This window comes from Gorilla gorilla, chromosome 6 (assembly GCF_029281585.2).
Source record: "Gorilla gorilla gorilla isolate KB3781 chromosome 6, NHGRI_mGorGor1-v2.1_pri, whole genome shotgun sequence".
NCBI lineage: Eukaryota > Metazoa > Chordata > Mammalia > Primates > Hominidae > Gorilla > Gorilla gorilla.
This window is the reverse complement of record NC_073230.2, coordinates 43,867,265-43,885,929: the sequence shown is the minus strand read 5'-3', so window position 1 is coordinate 43,885,929 and position 18,665 is coordinate 43,867,265. Positions and strand designations below refer to the sequence as shown.

The window sequence follows — 18,665 nt, the reverse complement described above, 5'->3', positions numbered from 1 at the left end:
TTTCTTCTAAAGTTGAATTTTATAAATACTATCTATATATTTAGATGATCTCTAAGGAATACTGTTATACTTTTTGTTCAACTTACAATAAATGGTATGTATAGAATATTTTCATGAACAGAAGAATATAAATATTTCTATGCAATATGTGTAGTGGCCTCAGGCAGGACATAAACATTGGTAAAAGTAGTTATGACAGTAGGAAAAGACTTGCTTTTTAACTTTACCTTCTTTATGCATTCTGAATTTTGTACCATGCTTTTGTGCCCTTTAATGCCTACTCAAAAATAAATGCAAGTCTATAAATAAATACAAGGGACCTTCTTATCAGTCCCATCAAACCTATTCCGTTTGGCTGATGATATCACTCATCCATTCAGTATCTGCTAAAGACTTGGGAATTATACTCCCTATCCTCAAATGCACATCCAATTATCATTTTCAGTTGAAATGCCTCAGAAATAGATCCTTCATTCACTTATGCATTCAATAGCAGCCCTAAGAACACACAATAAGCCAAACTGGGTAGAGAGAAAAAGATGGATGAGACATTGTCAGCACAGTACCCTCAAGAAGCTCCCAGCCCAGGGATGCAGAGCAACCATGCCACACATTGAAACAGTGCTTCCTAAACAACTGATTCCTTTAGACATTTACAGGTATTTATTTGAGTAAGAGCTCATAAAATATATTTTTATAATATGCACAAGAAAAAATACATTTGAATGAATAAAAAATAAAATGACAGGAGGTGACAGAATTTAGTGTTTATAAATGAGGTCATAAAGAACTTTAATAATTCAGAGAAGAAGTTCAAAGTGTATTTAAAAGTTGAGACCCTGCTTTACAATATTTTGTAATTTTTAAAAAAGGCGTTTAAAGGTGATAGGTGACTTAATAATTTTCCACTTTCAAAATGGGTTTCTAGACACTGTTGTTCATGAACCAAAAACAAACAACAACAAAACCCAAACACTTTGGCAAGCAAAGTATTATTAGTACATAGCAGCTTCATAACAGTTTCCTTTTTTAATATAAAGATTTTTCAATTTACACTTCTTGTAGGAGTAGAAAAAACTAATATGCTAAGTCTGTAAGCTACGCAGCAAAAATAATGATCTTAATGAAGCCAGAATTCTGTGAAAATGTGCACCACACTGCATATATAGTAGCTGAGTAAATGTAAACCATGTGCTTATTAACTCTTCTATATAAAATATTGAACCCCCAAGTCTCACACATTGCCTCCTATGTCCACATCTCTTTTCTGAAGGCAGCCTCATGCTTTAAGCCAATATATATTTGCTATTTGAAAAAGTTCTCATCCTCATTACTAAAAATGTTTCTGTAAAGGCCTTAGACATTTTTTTTAGTACCCTAGTAACAAGTCATATCACGATCAATAAATGATCACAGCCTTTCGAAAAAACTACTGAGATTGGAGAATGGGTTTCTGTCTCCAACCCCTGAAAGATGTTGCTGCTTCAAGACCTACAGCTCCAAGAAGACAACTCAGAATTTCTTACTTTTAAAAAAATATTGTTATGAATAACTGAATAATTAGATTTCTAGGAAAATGAGGCTTTTAAATTAAGATTTAGCAAAATCAACTATAATGTATTTACTTCTACTCATTGATGAATGACAGAAATCAGTTAAAGTTTTACATACAAAACATATAAATACTGCATAATACGTAGTGAATATTGGCACAAACCCTTTCGTACTTAAAGCATAAAATGCAATCAGTAAATCTGATGCTCTTAAGTGTGTTTCTTAAGATGACATCAAAAACCTCTAGATAGCATGGAAATTTCCCGGTTTAAGGCTTTCCAATAGGTTTGTAGCAAGCATCAGGTTGCCAGAGGCGAATATCAACAAGAACTTGATTGAGTTTCTGCATCCAGAGATCCCGCTCTTCTTTAGTATCTGCAGACAGCCAGTTCCTACAGGAACAACCAACCAAAGAGGTCAGAATTCTTCTCCCTCCATTCCATACCCCCATGTACTCTTGCTAGGGAAAAAAATGACTAAATAAACCAGTAAATGAATTACCTTTAACCACCTTTTATGGATGCTAATCCACAGCCACTTAGTGAGGTGCATCTCCAAATAAAACAGAGGAAAATTATCCCCAGTTTGGTTAATTGATGCTAACTTACACTAATTACACTTGGTAAAGGATGGTGTTTCCAACAGGTGTTTTATACAGGTAGTGTGCGGCCTGGGTAACCTGATGGTATAGGACACCCACTGAGTGTGGGCAACTTCTCTGCAAGAGCACCTAAGGCCTGATTATAGGCACTCCCTGAATATGGGCACTCCCAATATAACCTTCAGAGTCAGGTTCTCCAAAAGCTGCAATCACAGACCCATGGACCTTCACCTGGCTCTACAGGTAATATTATTTCGCACTGCGTCCCATTAGATTTGTCCTACTATATTAGTAGAACATGATTTTATAATAAACTATCGAAAGATCCTAAGACTTTGTCTATCCTAACCTCTCTGTCCATATTAGGAATATTTTCCTTTCATCCATATTTAGCTACAAGTTGACTAAATAACTAGTCGATGGGGCAGGCCAGAGTAAGGAAGGGGGGATTCCCTAACTCATAGCCAGAACATGCTTCTAGAGAACAGCCAGCCATTAGGTTTTTATATTGCACTCATTCTACAACTTTGTAAGTTCTCCCCATTGGTACTAGAAATGGTGTAAACATGAATAAGTGAAGTTTACCACCCTCTAGTAGTCAATGAAGAAAATACTGCACTTATAATAGCCACCACTTGTTAAGCTCATTCCATGTACTGGAAACTGTGCTAAGTGTGTTTACTCATTCATCTCTATTGTCTGAAGTCTCTGTGAACCTATTCTGGTTCAAGAGGCTAATAAAAATAAAAAAAAATCTGTAGTCACTGTGGAGGTTATTTTTCCTTTTTGACACAAAAGATTTCAGAGGGCCAGCAAAGTTAAGTGACCTGCCATGGTTACATTTGATGAGTCAGGATTTAAACTTAAGCCCATTGACTTCAAAGCTCCACTGTAACTACTGCCTCCCCATGTGATAAAACATTCTGGTTTCAATGTGTAGTCTCTGTTTTGAAGTATGCAGTAGAGATCAGAAGAGAAATCTTTAGCATTGACAGCAAGCTTAGTTAGTAGAAATGAAAATGAGGTACATTAAATTCAAGTAAAAGGCCTAAGTCCAAAAGGCCCAAGGCCCCGTAAGGAAACACATCAGTGAGGCAAAGGAGAATGCAGAACTGCAGAATGTTTATATTCTCACCATCAAAAAAGTAAAATACATTTTAGGTCACCAAGCAAAGCTGAAGACTCAGCCAAGACTGAATTGAGAATGTACTACTCTCATATGCTTGGGCGAAGGGTACTCATCCAAGTTATAATTTTATAGTGAGAAAGACTACAAGTAAATGAGGTACAGAGTAATTAAAGCAACATGTAATCTGCTATTTTTATCACAGGGGAAGGTCTACGGAGAAGTCTAAAAGAGTTTATGCAACTAGTAAAAAATAAGGTTATACAAAAAAATGTAAGTGATATTCAAAATGGCCGAAGTGGGCCGCTGTGGTCAGGAACTATTTGGATACTGCACTTTGGTTGGTTCCTCCACTGATCGTGACCATGGACACGTCGCTATCAAACAAAATGATTAGAAATCCATTTTGCCTGTCCTGCCCTGTCTGATTCCACCACTGCATAGAAGACCCCTGAAATAATTGAGTTAAAATGAATAAATCTGGAAGTAATCTAGACATAAAAATTTCCATCAAATGAGTCCTCTATCTAGCTATTTTAAAACAAATTGGCAGTCTCTGGGCAACTTTGTTCTATTTTAGTATTGTGTCTCCTGGCTGTAGCTTTCTAATATTTTCACATTAGAAACTCATAAAGCTAGTCCTACCAATCTCCCCCCATCTGCAATATCCAGCAACAGCCTAATTACTAAACATCTTATCAAATTCTAACTTTTGTCCCTAATGACAACTCTGTACACTGAAGTTGGTCTTCAAGCTTCTCTTAGGCATCCAAGCAAAGAAACCTATCTTAGAATCCTAGCAATAAGCCTTCGTATTTTACACCTGAGCTCAGGGTTAATTAAAAAAGGGGCACTCCCAAAAGTTTTATTCTGTTAATCTCCATCCAGAAATTTGCAGAATAGAATGAGATTGTTTCTGTGAGTCATCTGATTACATGAGGGTATTCTGGGAATGGAAGGAAGGGATGTGTAAAGTCTCTTTGAACAATGCTTGACTCCTCAACTACGCATGAAATCTTTACACTTAACCCAAAGATTATTATCTAACTGCCATGAAAATGCCTCCACTGTGAGCATACTGGAAAACATTAGCTAAGATACAACCTGAGTATTATACTTTCCTTAACTACATTAATTTAGTTATTATAGATGGTTCACTTACTACTTTGTGTGTGTTTTGTTTTCTCACTAAGGCTGTGCCCTTTTCAACGTCAAGGACCATCTGTGATATTTCTCATAGTGGTAAGTACATAGTGGGCAATCAATTGCTTAGTTGATAGAAATATTTATAGGCCAATACATACTTGGTAACACAGAGTGTGTCCCTGCATTGGCTGACAAGAGTCTCTCGGTCATCTTCTCTTTGTGGTCGGACAGTAATTAATTCAAAAGTGTTGCGTCTTGCACAAAATTCTCTGTTAGCTGGTTCTATCTGACGACTGGTACAATTAGCCAGATTTATCCTTCCTATGGGATTCTTTAAAAACAAATTAAGAGAAATTAGTAGAAAATAAGACTATTTAAGTCAGTAAGCATTAAGCAGCATTTAAGTTGGTACAAATTAAATATTAAAAAGCTATTATTTAAAAGTTAAAATTTAGTTACACTGGGCTTAGAGAAACATATTTAACATTTATTATTGTTCCTAGCTAGACATAAAAATAAAACCCAAAAATATCAACTGGTAGCTCTTGCCAACTATCCTATAAAGCTCTTTATTATGGTGAACTTCAAATAAAAAATACAAACAACAGTATAATGAGCCCCAGGTACCAAAACCAGCTATAACAATGAGAAACACACTCAACTGCCTTTTATCTACAACTTACCCACTTCTCCCCTTTCTATAAAAGGAAACCTAGACATTGGATTTCATGTGTAAATATTTCTTTATATATCTATAAAAGATAAGGGCAGACAACTGCCCTGGATTGTTGGCAGCCATGAATTCCTATGATACGAGTCAAAGTGGAGGAAAACATTCACGAGACCAAATGGTCCTGAAAATGGGAAAAGAAACACATATAGGCACACATGAGCCAACAGCCAATAAGTGTGTCAACTCTATTAGAATTTTTAAAAATAAAAATAGAACATACCAATTTAAAACCTTAGACTGGCTAAGTCTGGAAAAAACAGTAACAACCTCTGTTGATTGGTTAGGGAGTGAGTAATACAGATTCCTATGCATCACTGGTGAAAGTATAATATGATCTATTACTCGTAGGCAACCTGATAACAGTAATCAAAAACCACTAACAATGAGCATTTTCTGATCCTACAGTTTCACCTAAATTTATCCAAAGCAAATATATAAATATGCACACACAGATTCTAATATGTGTAGTCACTGTTTTTTCATAATAGCAAAAAATTCCAAACAAATTAAATGACAGTAATAGGGGACTATTTAAATAAATCATGGTATTGTTTCCAGCAAATATGATACATTAAATAGTCTGAAAATCCTCCCATTATATAAGCCGCCAAATGCTAGATAATTAAATTGACAAGAAAGTAGAAAAATCCTTCAAAGGCCAAAATCAATGAGCAACGGAGAATGAAGAATAGTAAGCTAGTCTGAAACCCTGACTTCCCTTGGAGCATTTGCCAACACTTAAGACCTGCAACCTAGAAATGACAGAATATAAATTCTGGTATTTGCTTTAAAACACCCTAGCAAAGCAACAAAACAAAACAAAAATGCATGTGTGTTGTGGGGAGATAAATGAAACCTGAAAACGAATAATTAATTAAGCTGGAAGTTCATTATACTATTTTTGCTTTGTATACATTTGAACATTTTCAACTGTAAAATGCAAAACAGGGCTGGGTGCAGTGACTCATGCCTGTAATCCCAACACTTCAGGAGGTGGAGGCAGGCGGATACCTTTGAGCTCAGTAGTTTGAGACCAGCCTGGCCAACATGGTGAAACGCCATCTCTACTGAAAATACAAAAACTAGCCGTGCGTGGTGGCGCTTGCCTGTAGTCCCAGCTACTCGGGAGGCTGAGGCAGAGAATCGCTTGAGCACAGGAGGCAAAGGTTGCAGTGAGCCGAGATCGTGCCACTGCACTCCAGCCTGGGCAACAGAGCGAGACCCTGTCTCAGAAAAAAAGAAAAGAAAAAAGTGAAACATATATGTATATATATTTCCATGAGGTGATGACAGGGGGTGTGTGTGTGTGCAGGGGTGTATGGAAAAAGCAAGGACCAAGAATAGTCATACAGTAGCCCCCCACTTATCCATGGTTTCACTTTCCATACCTTCAATTACCCACAGTCAACCATAGTTGAAAAATATTAAAAGAAAAATTCTAGAAACAAACCATTCGTAAGTTTTAAACTGCATGCCATTCTAAGCAGCATGATGTAATCTCCTGCCATTGCACCTGGCATGTGGATCCTCCCTTTGTCCAGCGTATCCACGCCTTACCTGCTACCTGCTCAGTAGTCACTTAGTAGCGTTCTGAGTTATAGGATCAACTGAGATCGAGATCATCCTGGCTAACACGGTGAAACCCCGTCTCTAATAAAAAAATACAAAAAATTAGCCGGGAATGGTGGCGGGTGCCTGTAGTCCCAGCTACTCGGGAGGCTAAGGCAGGAGAATGGCGTAAACCCGGGAGGCGGTGCTTGCAGTGAGCCGAGATCCCGCGACTGCACTCCAGCCTGGGTGACAGAGCGAGACTCTGTCTCAGAAAAAAAAAAAAAAAGATCAACTGCTGTAGTATGCAGTGCTTGTGTTCAAGTAGCCCCTATCTGACTTAATAAGGTCCCCAAAGTGCAAGAGTAGATATGCAAAGACAAACCATAAAGTGCTTCCTTTAAGTGAAAAGGTGAAAGTCTTCAACTTAATAAGGAGAGAAAAAAAATCGTATGCTGAGGTTGTCAAGATCTACAGTAAGAATAAATCTTCTATCCATGAAATTGTGAGGAAAGAAAAAGAAATTCATGCTAGTTTCGTTGTCACATCTCCAACTGCAAAAGTTACCACCACAGTAAATGGTAAGTGCTTCATTAAAATACAAAAGGCATTAAATTTGTGGGTGTAAGACATCAACAGAAACGTGTTATGACTGATGGCAAGTGGGTCTGGTACTTATCTATGGTTTCATGCATTCACTGGCGGTCTTGGAACGCATCCACTAAGGATAAGGGGGAACTACTATACATTACTCCATAAGTTAGGAGACCGGCCTTAGCAGACATTAAGATGTATTTTAAAGCTACGGTCATTGAGATTGGGATAGGGAAACAGACCAAAGGAAACAGAACCGTGAGCCTAAAAATAAACCTACACATATAATGACATCTTGATACACATGAGAAATGGCATTGTGGATCAGTGAATGATACAGTTTGGATATTTGTCTTCACCCAGATCTCATGTTGAATTGTAATCCCCAGTGTTGGAGGTGGGGCCTACTGGGAGGTGACTGGATCATGCAGGCGGATTTCCCAAGAAATCCCCTTGGTGCTGTCCTCACAATAGTGAATGAGTTCTCGCATGAACTGATTGTTTAAAAATGTTTGGCACCTCCCCTTGCTCACTTGCTCGCTCGCTCGCTCCTGCTTTTACCATGTGATGTACCTGCTCCCACTTCACCTTTTGCTGTGAGTAAAAGCGCCCTGAGGCCTCCCCAGAAGCTAAGCAGATGCCAGCATCATGCTTCCAGTACAGCCTGCAGAATCAGGAGCCAATTTAAAAATTACCCAGTCTTGGGTATTTCTTCATAGCAATGCAAGAATGGCCTAACACAGTGGGGAAAGAACAAACCATTCAATGATGCTGGCCCAATTCGTTATTCAGATGAAAAAAAAAAATCAATTCTAGGGAAATTAAATGTGAAGTATAAAACTCTATAACTTTAGAAAGAGGTATAAAAGAAATCTTTGACTCCAGGATAAGGATAGTTTCTTAAATTAGACCCTAAAAAGCACAAAGCAATAGACTAGCAGGTCTGATTACCTTAACATTAGAAAAGTCTGTGCATGAAAAGACACTATAAAGATAAATTAAAAGATACGCCAGGCCTAAGACTAGGGAAATATAATTGCAATGCATCAAAAAATATTAAAATGAATAATATATAGACAATCAGTTCATACGAGAGAAAATGTAAATGGCCATACACACTCTTATGCTTAGAAAAGATACTTAGTCTAATAATCAAGAAGATACAAAATTTTTTTAAATGAGAGTATATTTCACATCTATCATACTGATGGAAGTTTAAAAGGCTGACATATGATGTGTTGGTGGGAATATGAAAAGCTGAGAACTTTCAAATACTCCTGGTGGGAATGGAAAATCGTACAACCACTTTTGAGACTCATTTGACAAAATCAAGTTGTAGATGTGCAAACCCTACAACCCAGCAATTCTGCTACTAGATAACATTCAAAAAAGAACTCTCATCCATGTGTATAAGAAACTAAATCTTCCTGCATGTGGGCTGTAAAAGGTACAAACCAAAACAAAATGAGAAGAAAGTGAATCACAGCAGCATTGTCTGTATACGACAATTTAGAAATAGTCTAAGGGTCTCTAAACAGGAGAATGGATAAATTGTAATGTGCTCTTACAAAAGTATACTATACAGAGAAGAGGGGACAATCTAAAGCTACACATACCACCCCAGACAAATTTCACAAACCATACTGACCCAAAAAAGGCAAGTTGCAGAATAATACATACAATATGTTATTATCTGTATAATGTTTAAAAACATGCAATTGCAGCAACATATATTGTTTATATACATGTACAGGTTAAACATCCAAAATCTGAAAATCTTGAAATCTGAAATGCTCCAAAATCCAAAACTTTTTGAGAGTCAACATGATGCTCAAAGGAAATGCTCATTGGAGCATCTCAGATTTTGAATTTTTGGATTAGGAAATAATTAATTGGCAAGTATAATGCAAATATTCCAAAATCTGAAAAAAAAAAAAAATCCCAAATCTGAAACACCTCTAAATCCCAAGGATTATGAATAAGGGATATTCAATCTGTATAATAAAAATTTAAATAAGTGCACGGGAACAATAAACAATTTTAGGGTAGAAGTTATCTCTGCGGGAGAGAGAATTACATGGGGAGCTTCAACTGGAATAATAACACAGAGGTTGATGAAATTATTTTATGCCCTTTTGGATGTCTCAAACATTTCACAAATTTTTAAAATATTAATAATTGTAATGACTACAGTGTAACACACATAGCTATCCAACACAGCATTAGACTTATCTTTACTGATGCTGAAAGATGTTAGAATATTTTATCAAGTAAAAAATCAGATTATAAAAAGCATGCTTTTCCTTTTAAAAATATTCATAAATGAATAATTATTATATATTATACATTTTAAAAGTCTGAAAACATATCTAACCAAAATATGAACAATAGCTATGTCTATTATGGATGATTTTCCTTTTTAATTCTGCTTATTTCTATTTTCCAGTTTGGGGATAATAAATAATGTTACTTGGGCAATGATATTAACTTCTTTAAAAACATGATATATTACACAAAATCCTATTATTAAATTTTAGAAACAAAATACAAACCACTGTTCCTGTGGGTGGGTTTCCATTACTGTTTTACCCTAACTAACAAGATAAAAAATTAAATTTAAAACATTTCCAACTTCAAATGTCAACAAAAAATATAATTAAACATCCAGTAGAAAAGAAGGAAAAATATACATGTTAAGGTATTTTAAGAGTGGTCAAATCATAGGGAATGGATAGGATATAAAAATTTTAAAGGATTATCACACACACACACACACACACACACACACACACACACCCCTACAACAAAAACTTTTTTTTTTTTTTTTTTTTGAGACGGAGTCTTGCTCTGTCGCTCAGGCTGGAGTGCCGTGGCGTGATCTCAGCTCACTGCAACCTTGGTCTCCTGGATCCAAGAGATTCCCCTGCCTCAGCCTCCTGAGTAGCTGGGATTACAGGCACCTGCCACCACACCCAGCTAATTTTTGTATTTTTAGCAGAGACAGGATTTCGCCATGTTGGCCAGGCTGGTCTCGAACTCCTGACCTCAGGTGATCTGCCTGCCTTGGCCTCCCAAAGTGCTGGGATTATAGGCGTAAGCCACTGCGCCTGGCCAACAAGAACATTTTTAATGGCTTAGTGAGTACACAAAAAGGGTTATTAATTTGGGTGAGTGAATGGGGGCCAGAGGGAACATTTGCATGAACACTACACGAAAGTCAATCAGGGCTTTCACCACTAAACAGTACTATTTAAATTACCTTTCGTTTCTCATCATCTGGATAAGTCCAATAAGATATACAGTTTCCAGAAAGAACACACCATCTTCGATGCCAGGCACCAAAACCACTAACATCTTCAAATATGGTCTGGAAAAGTCAATTGAAATGCTGGCTTTAGAAAGTTGAGGAAAATGTCCTAACAATGAAATGCTGATTCTGTACACTAACTGTAGTATGTTGACATATTTCATATCTCAAAACCTATTTGTATGTTTTTTTATCATGTCTTTTATCTTAGTAATAAAAATCACTGATTATTCATATCAGAAATTTACTTCAACGTCATCTACAAGCATTTAAAAACATTCAGATATCAACCCTAAATTAAATACCTCTACCTAGTTTTAGACTTTTAAAAAGTATAGTGTCCCTAACCAAATGCTCCTTAAACAACAGAAATGCCTCAAGTGTTGGAGAATTAATAATACAAAATTACCATACCTTATATATTTTAAAAAACTAATGATAACATATTAAGTTAAACCTATCTTAATATGCAAGACTGGCATTTAATCTTTATTCAGGAGATCAAGTTTTCTAACAGGATTAGAAAAGAGTTAACTTATGATCATAGGCCTTGGTCAATAACCATGATAAACATCACAACTCCAAGCCCGCTGCTGGGCCGTGAGATACGCTTGAAGTGGTGCCTCCCTGCCATCAGGCGTTTGTCCTTAGGAATGCTAGCTATATGCTAAAGGTAGGCAAGGCAGTAGTGTTGGCTAGAAACAGGACTCCAGAATAGGCAACTAATAACATCTGGTTTTGTTCCACGGAAGCACTTCCACTTAAACAGGGTAAGTATAAGCTAAGAGTTTTTCCCCCACTATTTTTTAGTTATAGTCATAACAGAGCCCTAATCTATATAGAAGCCCTCACTTTTAATTTTAAAAAAACAACAAACAAAAAGGCCAGGCGCAGTGGCTCACACCTGTAATCCCAGCACTTTGGGAGGCCGAGGCGGGCGGATCATGAGGTCAGGAGATCAAGACCATCCTGGCTAACACAGTGAAATCCCATCTCTACTAAAAATACAAAAATTAGCCAGGTGTGGCGGTGAGCATCTGTAGTCTCAGCTACTCAGGAGACTGAGGCAGGAGAATGGCGTGAACCCGGGAGATGGAGCTTACAGTGAGCCAAGATCGCGTCACTGCATTCCAGCCTGGGTGACAGAGTGAGACTCCGTCTCAAAAAAATATATAAAAATATAAATAAATAAAAATAAAAAAAAAACAACATTCATCTGGGAACTTCTGTGTTAAAGAACAAAGCAAGGTAAAAACATAACAATGCTGTAGATCAGGGAAACCTTTTCTATAAGGGCCAGAGAGTAAATATTTTAGACTTTGGGCCATACGGTCCCTGCCACAGCTACTCAGCTCAGCTGCTGTGGCACAGAAGCAGCCACAGATGCTAAGTAAGCAGATCAGCCTATGTTCCAATCAAAGACTACAAAAACAGTGAGTGAGGGCTGCTGTGCTGCCCTCTGATACAGATGATCCAAAGACATCTTTGCGTTTGATTTTAGATTACCTTCATATTCCAACTTTACTTCTCTGATTGTTGAGAAGCTAAGAATAAACTAGTATTACTTGGTTGTTGCTGTGAGGAACCATTCTAAGCATATCTTTAAATTATCTCAACTACTCCTCTAGGTATTTTTAAATTATCTCAACTAGTCCTTACTCCAACCCTATGACAATAGGATATACACTCTTCTCAATTCACTGTTTTATGTAAATTTCCCGAAAGGTGGCTTGAATCAAGAGTCTAATTTCTGGCCATGATGTGTGGGAGCAAATGTTACCAAGCTAGACTGACACCTCAGATTAATTGGCTTGCTCCAACCATATGCTCTCCTGCCTCACCTTTTTCCTCCTCCCCAATCCTTCCATTTTCCTCCCAAAGCAGCCTTTTTCTAGGCAACACTGCTTACAGCTCCCCAAGGAAGAAAGAAAGGCATATTGTTATTTCAATCTCAAGCACGAAAGTTAACACAAATCACTCACCAGCTCCCTCCTGTGTTAACGTTCACCTTTTACATCATAAAGGTAATAAACAGACAAGGTAACTTTTGATAAACAAGATTAACACCAGCTATTATGACATCCTACTATAATCAGAGAGGAATAAGAAAAGGACAGCCTTTTCATTTCTATAGCTGAGGAAACAGAGGGCCAAGGAAATTGTGACATCACACAGACCACAAAAATGGAAACTTCTGGCTGCCAATCCGGAGCGCCTGCCTCTTGCTGCTCCTCAGTGGAGGCAGAGCTAGCCCGGCACCCTGTCAGAACCACTTACCTGTGTTTTTGGTTGGAGTCACCCTCCTCCAGGGCAGCCCTGGCACATCAGGAAAGGAAGCTGAGCTGAGGAGCTTACATTTCCATTACTACCTCTAATTTTTTATAGGGGGTAGAGGCAATTAAAATGCAATGTTTAGGCAGAGGACAGAAGTTATGTCGGGGAATCCAGAGCTCTTTCTTACTACATTTTTGTAAGTGTGGATGTGAGAAGAATGGGCTACAGGATTCAAGACAGAGTAAACTTGAAGAGATCTAACAAGCTCGTTAAGAGCCCATCTAAAAAACTAATTAGGTGAGACGATATATGCAAATGGACCAGCTATCTTAACAGAGCCTATCCATTGCTAAAGGCATCGACAATAAAATATAAAAATGTTTACATGAAAAGGTCATTAGGCAAACACTGCCTTCAAGTCAGAAATTTACACTCTTCCAAGACTATCTAGTGCCACCTGCTGGATTTATATGTGATAAAACCTAATTAGGAAGGAAAAAATACTGTTAATAAGTAGCAATTCCCAATCCTTGGGAAGTCGGCTACAGTTACTTAGACCACCAGGCTTTCCTTACTATCTAGCTCTTCTTTCTGAAACTTTGACAGCAGTTACAAACTGACTTGTAACATCCCTTGCATCATTCAAGTTCTTGCTTCACAGAGAACACCAAAGCAAGTGGATTTTCTCTACTTCTTGTACCATACTCACAATCTTCTATGCATTCTACACACATACTTTCCTCCTCTGATAATGAGAAAACTGTAAATTCTGTATCAAATAAATCCTGTGAATTGTGGCTTGGGCTTAATTCTTCCCATTCTCATGACCTTGCTCTATGAATTACCCCATAAGCCCTAGATCAGGTCCTCCATGGCCTCTATCTTCAATCTCTTTGGCCCTATTAGAAGCTACCCATCTACATTTAAAGCCGCTTACGTCTCTCCCATCTTAACAAAATGTTGACAAAATCCTCCTTTCACCCTACATACCTCTGCAAGCACAACACTCTTCTCTCCTTACTCCTTCACTGCCAAAGTGCTTCCAAGAGTTTCCAAGCTCCTGTGCTCATTCCTCATCTCCCACTCACTCTGGACCCATTTGCAGTCTAGCATCTGCCCTCACCTGCGCCAGAATGATCACCCAGTAATAAGTCCAACAGTCCTAACAGAATCTGATCTAACTTAACCACTCCCCCCTTTCAATGTTCTCTTCTATTGACAACCATGATGCTAGATTCTCCGTTTCTCTCCCTGCAGTCTCCTCTGAGGCTTCCCTCCTTCCATCCGTCCTTTCAATGCTGGCACTCCTCCAGTGAGTTGGCTCTGCTTCCCTCACTTGCCCTGGGCTTCCCCATGCTGCAGATATCCACATCTTTACCTCTACTAAATGTCTGTCTTGAGCTCCAAACCCAGAACTTTCACACGTTTCCAGGCATCTAAAATTCAAATCATGTAAAACTTAACTCATTAAAATTTCCCACATTGGTGGGAACTGACTAGTCTTCTTCGGGGTTGTCATTCTCCAATCTGCTTTCCACATTGGTCAGAATGATTTTCTCAATCCCAAGTTGGATAATTTCCTCTGCTTAAAATCCTATAAGAGTAACTCACTGACTCTAGGATAAAGTCCAAATTCTTTAAAAGGCCCTTGAACTCTCGCCCCATTTCCCCTAACCACACTTTCCTCCTCATTCCCCACCCACCAATCACATGCATGCACTCAAACTCTAAGCTCTAGCTATCCTGAAATACCTTCCACTGTCTGCATGTGTCATCCTTCTTTTCTTTGGGTAGGAGTGACAAAGAAGGGCCCTTCAAGCCACTGTACATTCTCCCCCTATCTGAAGCACTTCTCATCTTTCTCCCGGATTAACTTACTCAGTTTAGAAATTACTTCTCTCAGCAGTTCCCTTTATCCCACCCCACACACAGTCAAGACCTGGTGTCCCACCAACTGACACCGATGCACCCTGTTTTCTCCTATTAGAGTATTATATTGTGCTTGTCTGTTCATTTGTATTTCTCCCTTCTAAACTAAAAGCTCATGAGCAGAGGATTATTTTTTGTGGTCTTTTACATTCCAATGGCAGCACAGTGACTGGCATATAAAGGACATAAAACAAATCTTTACTGAACCAACTTATTACTTAATCACAAAGGATTTCATTCCTATGGGAAACAAGTCTGTATTTCACAAAATGGAAAAAAGGAAGTTAAACACTAAGTGATGTTACTTACTAGAAAACCTCTTTCTTCAACACTGGAATTCACTTGACATTTTATTTTTAAATAAATATGACCTTCCAAAGAAGATAAAAAGGGGACCTGCAAAGAAAACAGGTAAATTATTTGCAAAACAGGTTCAAAGTGTGATTTTTCTTGATAAATCATGTATAAATCATGAACAGAGACTATTACAACTTGAAAACAGAGCATTTTCTAAAGTTGGAATATAAAAGACATGGCCAAAAAGCCATTGGTTCCTTACCAACAAATACTTTTGAAGAATAAATTCATTTAAGGTAAAGCTTGACAAAACGAAAAGCCCTAAGTCTCAAGTTAATGTGAGAAAGAAAACAGAAGACAATATTTGGGTTTATCTATTCTCCATCAACAGGTGAATATACTCAATAAGAGACTGATAAACCAACCTGTAAATTCACACCACACAATACCATCCAGCAATAAAGAACAATAAACTGCAGATATGGAAAAGCCAGTCCTTGAATTCATATGTAATTGCAAGAGACCCCAAACAACTAAATCAATCTTGAAAATTAAGAACAAAGTTGAAGGAATCATATTTCCCAATTTCAAAACGTAACGCAAAACTTTGGTAATCAAAGCAGTGTGGGCTGGCTGGACATAGTAGTTCACGCCTGTAATCCCAGCACTTTGGAAGGCCAAGGAGTGGGGATCACTCGAACCCAGGAGCTCAAGACCAGCCTGGGTAACATAGCGAGACCTCGTCTCTATTAAACATGAAAAAATTAGCCAGGTGTGGTGGCAGATGTCTGTAGTACCAGCTACTTGGAAGGCTGAGGCAGGAGGATCACTTGAGTCCAAAAGTTTAAGGTTGCAGTGAGCTATGATCATGCCACTGCACTCTGGCCTGGGCAAAAGACCAAAACTTTGTCTCAAAGAAACAAAATCAAAAAAACCAGTGTGGTGCTGGCATAAGAACAGACATATGGACAAAAGAAATGGAATTGAGAGACCAGACATAAACCCATACATCTTATGGCCAACTGATTTTTGACAAGGATGCCAAGACCATTTAAAGCGGAAGAGCAGCCTTTTCAAAAAATGGTGCGGAGAAAATTAGATATCTACACCCACCAAGAGTGATGGTGGACCTTCACCTCATACCATTTATAAAAATTAAACCCAAATGGATAATATCCTAAGTATGAGAGCTAAAATTATAAAACTCTTATAAAGGTTGGGCGCGGTGGCTCACGCCTGTAATCCCAGCACTTTGGGAGGCTGAGGCGGGTGAATCACCTGAGGTTAGGAGTTCAAGATCAGCCTGGCCTTGAAGGGATTTCACCTTCAACATGGTGAAATCCCATCTGTACTAAAAATACAAAAATTAGCCAGCATGGTGGCACATGCCTGTAATCCCAGCTACTCGGGAGGCTGAGGCAGGAGAATCACTTGAACCCAGAGGCAGAGGTTGCAGTGAGCTAAGATTGTGCCACTGCACTCCAGCCTGGGCAACAAGAGTGAAACTCTTGAAAAAAAATTTTAAAAATAAAATAAAATAAAACTCTTAGAAAGAAAACATAGAGGTAAAGCTTTGTGATCATGGATTTAGCAATGGATTTTCAGATATGATACCAAAGGCACAAGCAACATGAGGAAAAAATAGATAAATTAGACTTCAACAGAATTAAGAACCTTTCATTACAGAGGTTCCACACAAAAAAATGAAAAAATAAAACTACCATATAACCCAGCAATCCCACTTGCAGGTATTTATCAAAAGGATTGAAATGGGTTCTTGAAGTGCTATCTGCACTCTCACATTCATTGCAGCATTATTCACAATAGCTAAGAGATGGAAATAATCTAAGTGCCCATCAATAAATGAAGAGGCCAAAAAAATGTGGTACATACATACAATGAAAAATTCTTTAGCATAGAAAAAGGATATCCTGTCATATGCTACAACATGAACAAACTTTGAGGACATTATGCTAAATGAAATAAGCTAGTCAGAGAAAGACAAACACTACACGACTCCACTTATCATGAAGTATCTACATTTGACCTTACCCAAAAGGCTGAAAAGCAACATATGAAATCTTCAAAGTAGCCAACGTCATAGAAGCAGAAACTACAGTAGTGGCTGCCAGGGATGGGGGGGGAGAATATGAGGAGCTGCAGTTCCACGAGTATAGAATTTCAGTCATGCAAAATGAAGAAAATTCTATAGATCTGCTATATAACATAATGCTTATAGTTCACAATAATTCACTGTATACTTAAAAATTTCTTCAAAAGATAAATACCATGTATTATTTACCACAATAAAAAAAATTATAGACCTTTGCACATCAAAGCACTTTATCAAGAAAGTGAAAAGACAGTCTATGGAATGGTTTGAAATATTTGCCAATTATATATCTGATAATATCCAGAATATACAAAGAAAACTCTTACAACTCAGTAACAAAAAGACAACCCAACTAAAACAACTCAGACAAACCAAACTGAAAATTTGGCAAAGGACTTGAATAGACATTTCTTCAAAGATACACATTTTATCTTCCAATGAGCACATGAAAAGACATTTAACATCAACAGTCATTAGGGAAGTTCAAATCAAACCTACAATGAGGAACCACTTCACACCCACTAGGATGGTTATAATTTAAAAATAAAACGAACAGAAAATAAACAATGGAAAAGATGTAGGAAAATGGGAACCCACATTAATGGTAGAAATATCAAATGGTCTAGACGCTTTGAAAAAGAGTTTAGCGGTTCCTAAAAATAATTATCATACGATCCCACAATTCTGCTCCTATGTATATCCTATGTATACGTACAAAAGAACTGAAAACAGGTACTCAAATCATGCACACACATGTTCAAAGCAGCTCTATTCACAATAGGCAAAATGCGGAAACAGCCCAAATATCTATCAATGAATGAACAGATAAATGAAATGCTGTATATACATATAATAGAATATTATTCAGCCATAAAAAGAAATGAAGTTCTAATACATGCTACATCATGGATGTACTTCCGAAACATTACACTACAGGAAATAAGCCAGACATAAAAAGTTACATATTGTATGATGATTCCATTTATATGAAATATACAGAATAGATACGTCCATAGAAACCAAATGCAGATTTATGGTTGTCAGGGGCTCGGGGGAGGAAAGATGGGCAAAGACTGCTTAATGAGTAAGACTTTTTACTTTTAGAGACATAAAAATATTTCGAATTAGACAGAGGTATTTTGAACAACATTGTGAATGTACTAAATGCCACTGAATTGTTTACCTTAAAATTGTTACTTTGGTTACATGAATTTCATTTCAATACATTATTTTTTAAAAACAATGAACTACTAACATAAACAGCAGCATGGATAAATCTTAAAAACATCACGCTGAGCAAAAGAAATTAGATTCAAAAGAGTACACATTCTTTGATTCCACTTAAATGAAGTTCAAGCCCAGGTATGGTGGCTCACATGTGTAATCCCTGAACTTTGGGAGGCTGAGGCAAGAGGATCGCTTGAGCCCAGGAGTTCAAGACCA

General features: G+C 37.6%; 1 protein-coding gene across 14 annotated transcripts in view; it reads right to left on the bottom strand.

The window, feature by feature from the left end:
* Positions 1-640: 640 nt before the first annotated feature.
* The window catches only part of ANLN (anillin, actin binding protein), a 63,577-nt gene continuing 45,552 nt past the window's right edge, over positions 641-18,665 (bottom strand). For all 14 annotated transcript variants that reach the window (XM_031012810.3, XM_055347609.2, XM_055347611.2 and 11 more), the window contains 4 exons: positions 15,122-15,208; positions 10,562-10,669; positions 4,586-4,758; positions 641-1,946 (listed from right to left, as the gene is read on the bottom strand). In XM_031012810.3, coding sequence (XP_030868670.2) covers positions 1,823-1,946; positions 4,586-4,758; positions 10,562-10,669; positions 15,122-15,208 — 492 coding nt within the window. In that variant the 3' untranslated portion in view covers positions 641-1,822. The remainder of the gene's footprint in view (positions 1,947-4,585; positions 4,759-10,561; positions 10,670-15,121; positions 15,209-18,665) is intronic.